Raw genomic sequence first — 9,173 nt, forward strand, 5'->3', positions numbered from 1 at the left:
TCTGCTTACCCTTCCAGGTAAAACTCTTCCTTTGGCAGGAGGCATTAACTTATTCCGTGCTGTTGTACTGTGCACTAGTGCGGTTTTTGCAGCGGTGACCAGTGGGGAAGGATCCTGTGCCCTGTGCAGATGCAAGTGCCATAACAAATGAAAATGTTGGCTCCAAAAGGGCTATTGGTCATCTCTTATGTCAGTCAAGGTTGGGTCTAGTGCAATGGTGACCTGCCCCTGTTACGAGCTTTTTGGGGGTATACAAATACAAAATACAGGATTAGAACATCTTCTAGTATATGTGAGGCTGTTCCTTTTCCATGGTGGTGTCCCTCAGGAATTCAACAGTGGAAAAACTGAGTATTCGGGAGATGACACAGAACTGAATTGAGACGTCTACTTTTTTACAAGCTTGGAAAACCTAGATGTGAGGCTTTGGGGTATATCAACGTCTTGTCAGGCTTGTAGAAGGAGTAAAAGAACTGTCAGTGCGTTATCCAAACGTGTTGTTAATTCAAATCTGAAAAGTTCTGCCAAAGGAAAGAAGATTCTTTCCTTGTGACAGCCACCCTCTGACTCTGTCAGATGATTTATGAATTTATTCAGATGCCGCATTTTTCCGTACTAATGACATCCTTTCTGCTTTGTTCCTTAAGCAGTGTCACAGAGAGCGACAACAGCAACCCAACTGAGAGCACACCTGTTTCCTGCTACCCTTGTAACATGATGAAAACCGAATCCAAAGAGCCTGAGAGCACGATGCCTTTGGGAAGCCCCTCAACCGAAGCTCTGCCTTCGAGGTTATCTTGGCCAAACCATTTTTCAGGAACTGCTGAAGGCCTGAATAGGAGTGATTTCCTGCTCGATCCGAGCAGGAGCTACAGTTACCCCAGACAGAAGACTCCAGGTACGCCAAAGAGAAACTGTCCAGCACCTTTGACTTTTGACTTTGATGGGTGTGAGCTCCCGGCGGGGTACTCCCCGCTGACCCCAGCAGAGTTATCGAACACCATCTCTAGTTGTCCAAAGTCGGCGAGTTACTCTCTAGACTGCACTGATGAGAAAACTCTGGGAGTCAGCAACACAAAGCAGAGCCATTCATGTCCTGCCTTACCTCCTCGGGCACCGAAGTCAAGTGAAGAGAAAACGGTTGCAGACGTGTGTCCCTTGCCACTGAAAATAGATGGTGCTGAGGAGGAGTCGAAAACTGGTTCTCCAGACCTCTTGGAAGATCAGTATCTTGTTAAAAAGGGCATGCAGGATACGTTCTCTGTGTCTTATCCCTTCTCGTCTCCCCTCCACCTCCAGTTAGCACCAAGATCTTGTGGAGATGGCTCTCCCTGGCAGCCACCCACGGACCTTTCTGGCCTCTCGATAGAGGAAGTGTCTAAATCCCTGAGGTTTATTGGTCTGTCAGAAGATGTCATATCGTTTTTTGTTACAGAGAAGATTGATGGCAATTTACTGGTTCAGCTTACAGAAGAAATCCTGTCAGAAGACTTTAAGCTAAGCAAATTGCAGGTTAAGAAAATACTACAGTTCATTAATGGCTGGAGGCCCAAGATGTGATGCCAACTAGTTATTAGTGAAACTGTACGAGATGTGCTCGATGCACTTCAGCTAATACATCACTTCCTGGTTTTTGCACTAAAAGCCCTTCCTGTAAATAGTAGTAGAAAAATTCTTACTATGCAGATAAACATTTTTGAGTGGTGAATGGATTTTTTTTTTTTTTTTGTATGTCAATAATAAAGGTAGAGAATCTGAAGAGGTGTGCCTTGTGCATCCCTGAACGTTTAACAGCTGCTAAAAACTGGACACTAAGGGAACTTTTACTCCATAGTCTGTTAAGACTTAGTCGTATTTATTACTGAACAATTTGATGCTGAAAGACACACACCGATCCAGTTTACAGTTTTGTGTTAACGGCAAAAAAAATGTATTTCTTACGGGATTATTTCTGTTCAAATAATATTTGGCAACATGCTGTGACTTTCTTCTGTTTCTGTTAACAAAAAGCATGTTCAGGTATACAAAAACATCGTTTTGACACTACATCTGAAAATGTTAAGAATTGCTGTGAAGTGCCACTAATACACTATTCTTGCAGCATATTTTTATTAACAGTATCTTCCTGACTACCTGTAACGTGGATACATTTTCCATGTTACTTTGAGCAAAAAGAGTTAAATGTTTTTAAAACAAGAGTCTTGCTTAGCTCATTGCCCAGAGGGGAGGGAGAAGGGGGATTTTGCTACTGAGCCACTCTGCCCTGGCCAATTAAAAGTTTATGACCTGTAGATTTCAAAAGTTGCTTTTGTAGTCGGATGGCTGGAGTCAGTAGCATGACTTCTGGTCATGCAGCTTTCTCATGGGAAAGGCAGTTCGGTGCACAGACCCTTCTCTTGGCAGATCCTGCCTGCCGCAGTGGCCTGCTAGCACAGCCCTTGCAATAGCCTTGCTCTGGCGAAAGGCAACCCCTTATATTTCCTCTGCTGCTGTTACGATCATCTGAAAATGGGCTCGATGTGCTATCCTATTCCTGCAGTCGGATCTGTGTGGGAGGGTGATAGTACTGTAGGATGCCTTTGAAATAAAGCATTAGCGAGGTGGGACAGAAACAGCACATGGCACACTGGTAAGAAGGGGCCACGTGAGGGTTTGGGAAATGCTGGTGATGTTTAAGTTCACCTGTCTTGTTTGCAGTGGGCTAGGAGGATGTGGGTGTCAAAGTGGGAGGGACTGTAGCATCGTAAGGTGTGCTAATTCAGTTGCCCAGCTGCAAAAACTCACTGCAATAGATGTCACACAGAAGTAGCAGTCAAAAGGGAGCACAGAGATGGGAAGGGGACATTAGGCTGCCCCTGGAGACCTTTCAAATTTAACTGCTCAGAAGGCTAGAAATAGGATTAACTTTTGATAGTCCCTTGCTGATTTCCTGTGCTTGGCAGAGCTCTCCGAAATGTGTCTGAATAACCCCAGGATCCTCTGCTTTTGTAGCACTGAATTGCAAGGATTTGTGGAGGTCCTCAGGAAACAGTCTGTGGCGTCCATCCTCAGCAACGGTGTGTGCCCAGGACCCTCAGGTGGTCAGAGCCAGGGATGCTGGGGCAGCTTCACCTTCACCTGCTGCTGAGCAGAGCCCTGGCCAGGATGGCAGCATCACCTGCCTTTCTTACCTTTTTGAAGTACAAAAAAAATCTCTCTTTTTCCATTGTAAGGTACATAGTGGGACCACCAAGAGGAAATACAGAGAAGGGACAAAAATGAGAGGCTGCTTTTGCCTGTTTTCTCAACCATACTGACTCATTAAAAAGAATTTATTTGCAAATGGAGTTTTCTGTTGCCCAGGCAAATTTCATGTCATGTCTCCATGCCGAAGCCAAGATGCATCATTTGTCTTGCAATAATGCAAACCACCAGTTCCCAACCAGAGAGCAAAGCCCAATTGATGTGGGTACTGGAAAGCAGTGAGCCAAAAAATATCCCAATAGAAAAACCCCAAGAGTTCATAATCCTACTCTTTTTCTTCATGTATTGACTTTTAGCAACCGATCAATAGCTTTCTCCAGATGTGTTTTAATTAGCGTCCTAAAATATTTTAGCTGCAAGTAAGACTAAATCAAATTCAAATACCGTTCATATGTGTATGCTTGTTGGTAGGCATCTGCAGGTTGAAGTCAATTACATTTTAACCCTCACTATGTCAAATGAATGTTCAAATTTGAAAGGGCCAAATTTTAAATGTCAGGTACTTCTCTTTGTTTTGCTTGGCTTGTTAATTCCAGGTAAAAAACCTAAAATCTCTCTCAAAAAAAAAAAAAAAAAAGAGAAGATAGCAGTCTCGGTAATATTAACATTAAATATTTCAAATGCCCTCAGGATATTAACATCCCTGAGAAAATAGTGTTGTTCGACTACAGATGGATACCTATTCCGTTATCTCTGCTTACCTTCTTGCAAGCAGCCTGGAATTTGTGGAATTTGCATTCATGAGTGTGCTGCATTAACATCACGTGTGCATAGACCAAAATACAACAGGCCTGTTGAAAGGCCCAGAAATGCACAATGATTTCAGAAGCAGATCCTGTGTGCAAAAGTACAGCTAAAACCTGTAATTGCAAGCTTGCTATTGATGTCCTTCTTGTCTTGTTCTGGCTTGGCACTGCTTACTTATTTTTATGCATACTATATTAGCATTTGACCTTTTCTTTTGCCCTTAGCAGCTCATCACCTCAATTTTACAAACTTAGTGATTTAGGTGTTCCTAACGTTTGTGTTGTGTGAATTATATGACTGCAGAGGCGAGCCACCTGCTGTGATGCCCAAGCTGGACTGAAGCGTCTGCTCTGGTGAAATCAGGAGAGGGGTGAGCAAACCAGGCAGCTGGAGTATGGTGGCTCAGCCTCTCCACCACTGTCTAGGTGGCCAGGCTATGGCAGCACTGATGCCCGTGGGATCTAATTTATTTGCTTTCCTCTTGAGCTTTGTTGTCGTGGTGTTAGCAGGTCAGGACCATCTTTGGTGCTGTAGAATGCAGTCTGAACAGGGCAGACCAATGTAAGCACGTCGGTCTCATGGGAAGTCCCTGGCAATAAAGGGATGGTGGCACCTTTTGAAATGGGGCAGGAGCAGAGGAGTCCTTCAGGCCTTAACAGAGAACCACACAGTCTCTTTAGAAGGATGGGGTATAAAACCTGGAGACTTAAATCTGTAAAAGGTTACAAAATGCTGCACTGCTTATTGTACTTCGAGATGGAGGGTTACTTTAATTTTCCTGCTGTGATTACGAAGTGTTTGAAAGCTCTGGGGAATATTCCTGTAATATGAACTTTTTAGCAGCTGATGTGAATAGGAGGAGATGGCACTCAGAGTTTGGTAGGACTTGCAAACCATCCTAGCAAACTGAGCAGCACCAGGGCACTTGCACTCTCATGGGAGTCCCTTGCTGCTGAAACGTTGATGTGGGCTTTTGCCTGGTTTGGTGCAACCCAACCCAACCCAACCAGATCAATGGGTGATCCCAGACAACTCCCAAGCACAGCTCAGAGGTTAGCAGTGGGGGAAAACAGCCTGGTTTTGGAGAGAATGGAGTTCAGCCTGTTGATGCAAGCTGTGGTGGTTGTCATTGGGGCCTGAGAGCAGGCTCTGGCCCATTTTGACTACGAACAGAGATGTAACCATTGAGTTCAGACAGCACACGTCATGCCAGAGTGGACCTAAAATCTTTTACTTTTTGGAGACACTCTGCTACAATAGGCCAACCCTAACCTTGAACTTCTTTCCTCAGATTAAATAAATGTAAGGCCTCTGGTGCTTATTTAGTTATCGGTGTCTGAAGTTGTGTGTTGTCCTCGGGGGTTTTGTTTGTCTGGGGGTTTTGGTAGCAACAAATCTGGCATGTCATTCTGTATGGAGCTGTCTCTTTGTCCTGCACCAAGAAACACATCCTTTCTATGCAACAGTCACGTGGCGGCGCAAGGACTGATGCTGCCTTCAGCAGCGAAAGCTGGGTTCTGGCACGGGGGCTTTTCTGGAGGTGGACACAGAATTGGCCAGGGGAGGAATGGGGAGGAAACTTGAGGAGAAATGCTGGTTTCCTTTAAACGCTCGTTGTGCCTGGGATTAAGATTCTTTGTATTGCTGCCTCGCTGGCTAACCAAAGCTGTATTGAAATCAACTCAAAGTGCATATTTGCGTTCTTATTCTTGCCGTATTGTAAAATTGCCTATGGCTAGAAACTTAGAGACAGAAAACATCCAAAATTAGAAGGAAAATGTATTTTGAAGTGTTCTTTGCAGCTAGAAGCAAGGGTTTGAAGTAACTGTATATTACACAGGTTTTTTTTTCCAATACAAGTTTTACTTGCCACTTTAATTGACTTTATTCCACAACAACAGCTTCTAGAGAAACAATGTAAATAGCGATGCTGTCTCAAAACACACCGTGTTTCAAATCTGTCTATAAATACTAAGAAGTGTTTTCTCCTATGTTTTCTTCTTGAATCAACTCCTTGATTGTCTCCCCGCTAAATAAAGTGTGCTGGCAGCAGTTACTTGCATGCTGCCCAGCGGGGTGCCTGCCTGCATCGCAAGTCAGCGAAGTCCTGCCTGCGGGCCAGGCAGGGGGTACGCCATGCTACTTAAAAGCCGAACACCAGCTCTGTGTGAAAGGACAAGGGCTTAGCTCAGCTCTCCTGGCTCCTCTTTTTGATGCTCTGAAATTGCAGCGTTCCTGTGTGTGAGGTAGAAGGTACGAATGAAATTGTAATCAAAGTGAGGGATCGTCCATTTTATTTGCGGTATTAGGGATGGCAGGGCAGTAGGGAAATGCAGGACCCTTGTTGAGACCTAGCAATAAATGACTCTTCATTTGTTATGTCTTTAGCTCCTAATAGTCAGGGAGTTGTTCAGACTTTACCATTTCTGTGTGTAATAACCAAATTTTCAGTGTGAAAATCTGCAGAGTGATCCTCTTGACTTGGACAATCTTCTGAATTATATTAAAAATATCTGTTAGTTCTTAGCTCTTTAGATTCACTTCGGGTAGGTCAAAAAAGTAACACTTGGGAAAAAAAAGAGAAAGCCCCAAAACTTTGACTTAGTACATTTCTGTTATAAAATGAAGCATGGGTTTTGTGGAATTCTGTGCTGTTCTGGGCTTTTGTGTAAAAGGCTGAAGGCAGATTATTATTTAAACCAGGTGCAAATAAATATCCCTGTAATGTATATGAACAAATTTAAACTGCATATTGTAAGTATATAAACTGTATATTAAAGACACTATTTTCATGATATTTCAAACGTGTACAGAATTTGTTGTACCAAATCGGTTGGGTTGCACATATTACATAAAATGGTTGGTTTTCATTTAGTAATTTCACTGACTTATCCTCTTGCTCATCTCAGTATAATTCAGAAATAAGCACTTCTCAAATGGTGAATTCACAAAGTAAGATTGGGATAATTGAGAGGAGCAATCAGGCTTTTGCATTTAACCTCTCAAGACACATTACTTTTCCCTGTCTTGTAATTTCACTTGATCCCCTTCAGCAAGAGCATCGAGCTGTGTGTTCCCCAAAGAATTTATTGCCAGACAGCTTTCCTGTCTCCAGCAGACATTCACCTAAAACATTATTTTCCCAAGCCCTCAGCCTATTATCTTTGTTTTAGAGAAATGTATTCAATTATAATTTGGATATGCTTTCAAGCACAAGACGAAGCGCAAGTATTTCTGCCTTGCGAAAAGTCTCTGAAGCATTTATTGGGTGGGGAGAAAATTAGAGACAAAACAACGTTGTGCTCTAGGTTGCCTGTTCACATTTCCTTCAATATTGGCAACAGGGGGAAATGTCAGCTCGTCAACCATCCACACGTCATGCAGATAAGTTGCTGTTGTGCCAAATTCCCTTTGGGCTGAAGCTTCGTTCACCGATACTAGACAAAAAGAAAGCTTACTCCAGCACAACAGTAGTTGTGAAAGCTTTTATGGAGGGACTCGTATGTTTATGAGAAATAAAGCAGGGCAGAATCTGCCACAGTGGTTGCCATTGGATTTGAGACAGATGGGATTTACTTGCCTCCAACCCTCACATCTGGGAGAGGGAAGAAGTGTGTCTGGAGGCAGGATGTGCATCGAGTCCAGGGTGGAAGAGAGAAGCAGAATTGCTTTCAGAAGTTAAGAAAAATCTCGTTCACTATGAGCAAGGCTGTCTAGGGCACATCTCCGTTCCGCTCTCCAAAGAGGGGAAAGGAAAATATTTAATTATTTTATTTTAATTTACTCTCCAGTTGGTTGGCTCCAGGCTGGGCAAAAGGGTCTACGGGAAAGCATTCAATACAGACAGGGGAAGAGAAGGGTTATAGCACAAGTCAAAATGTGGCCATCTCCCTATCAGGAAAGTGCAGTTCTAAGGCAAGCGTTTTCTGTTTACATGTATTACAGTAGTCATCGAACCTGACATGAATCTCCTGTCTGACTCTAGTCACCATGGCTACCTGTAAATGTGAATAAGGAATACAGACAAGGGGAAGGACCTGAAAATGCAGCTCTCATCTCTTTGGGAAGTGCAAGCTTAACAGTCGTGGATGTGCTGCTCCTCTTGATATGATACGTTCACTAATTAGACCTCCCCGAGATCTGTTAGGCATGTATATACCAAGTTCTCCCTCTCGCTGGGGCTCCTGTCCTTGAGTCGAGATGCTATGGGATTCAGGATATTGAGAGAGCCTGATGTCCTGTCTCATGATGCTGGTGACTAATCACTGAAGTCCTTAGTTGCTGTAGACTCTGCTAGCTCAGGTCATCACTAGCTTGGGGCACTCTACACCACGCTCTGTTGCCCAGGTATAAACATGCTTTATGTCGCCAGATGCACACATCATATGCAACCACTTTCTCCTGTGCACAGGGTGACCAAAAGCTGCAAACCTGGGCAAAGGTCTCCTGTTCTCCCTTTGTTTCATGCCATGAGCAGATGATGAGATTTGCTATTGCAGAATGAACAGAAAACCTAGGCTGCTCGGTGATTTTGCCCAGGCCCTTGGTGCTGCTGGACCATTTCCCTAGCAGCCTTGCTCCCATGGCAGCATGATTTTTAGGGGTTCCCCTGGCACCCCTTGCTAACCACTGCATCTGCCGCTATGGGCAGCTGTTGGAATGGCAGCTCCAGTGGTTGCGCAAAAACTCAAGATTAATTATATTCCAGATATAGATTTTTTTTTTCTTCTCTTGCCCGTGGTTGTCACACTCAGTGAAGATCAATTTTTGTTGAAAGTTGACAGCATTTACATTTTTTTTCAGTTGCCTGGATCCAGCGTATCTCCTTTCCCAGGATAAAGCATTGCTATATGTTTTCACTCAGCACAATGAAGAGCTGATGTGAAGAGTGGCTTTGAGAAGGTGTCTTCTCCCTGTTCTCGCCATCAGATTCCAAAGGTGGAAAGCTCAAGATGAATAATCAGGCCGCCACAATGTGTGCATAGAAATACGACCCAAATCTTTATTTATTGCTCAATGAGACCTCAAAACACCCTCGACTCCTGGGCGGGACAAAAGGAATCTGGTGCCAAACACGCTTGGATTAAATGAAAACCATTCCTCAACAGGGAGTCTGGGGTAGGAGAAAGAAGAATAAAAGGAAAGAAAAGAGGGAGGAAGGAGACAACATATTTAAGGTGCCA

General features: G+C 43.7%; 1 protein-coding gene across 3 annotated transcripts in view; it reads left to right on the forward strand.

Annotated features, from left to right (window-relative positions):
• The window catches only part of GAREM1 (GRB2 associated regulator of MAPK1 subtype 1), a 104,671-nt gene extending 97,884 nt beyond the window's left edge, over window positions 1–6,787 (forward strand). For 2 of the 3 annotated variants that reach the window (XM_087754207.1, XM_087754223.1), the window contains one exon: window positions 648–6,787. In XM_087754207.1, the coding sequence (XP_087610333.1) occupies window positions 648–1,560 (913 nt within the window). In that variant the 3' untranslated portion in view covers window positions 1,561–6,787. The remainder of the gene's footprint in view (window positions 1–647) is intronic. The other variant, XM_087754214.1, reaches the window with a different exon arrangement.
• Window positions 6,788–9,173: the final 2,386 nt, after the last annotated feature.

This window comes from Nipponia nippon, unplaced genomic scaffold, assembly GCF_047370975.1.
Source record: "Nipponia nippon isolate SJK-2023a ecotype South Korea unplaced genomic scaffold, ASM4737097v1 scaffold_1, whole genome shotgun sequence".
NCBI classification, from domain to species: Eukaryota; Metazoa; Chordata; class Aves; order Pelecaniformes; family Threskiornithidae; genus Nipponia; species Nipponia nippon.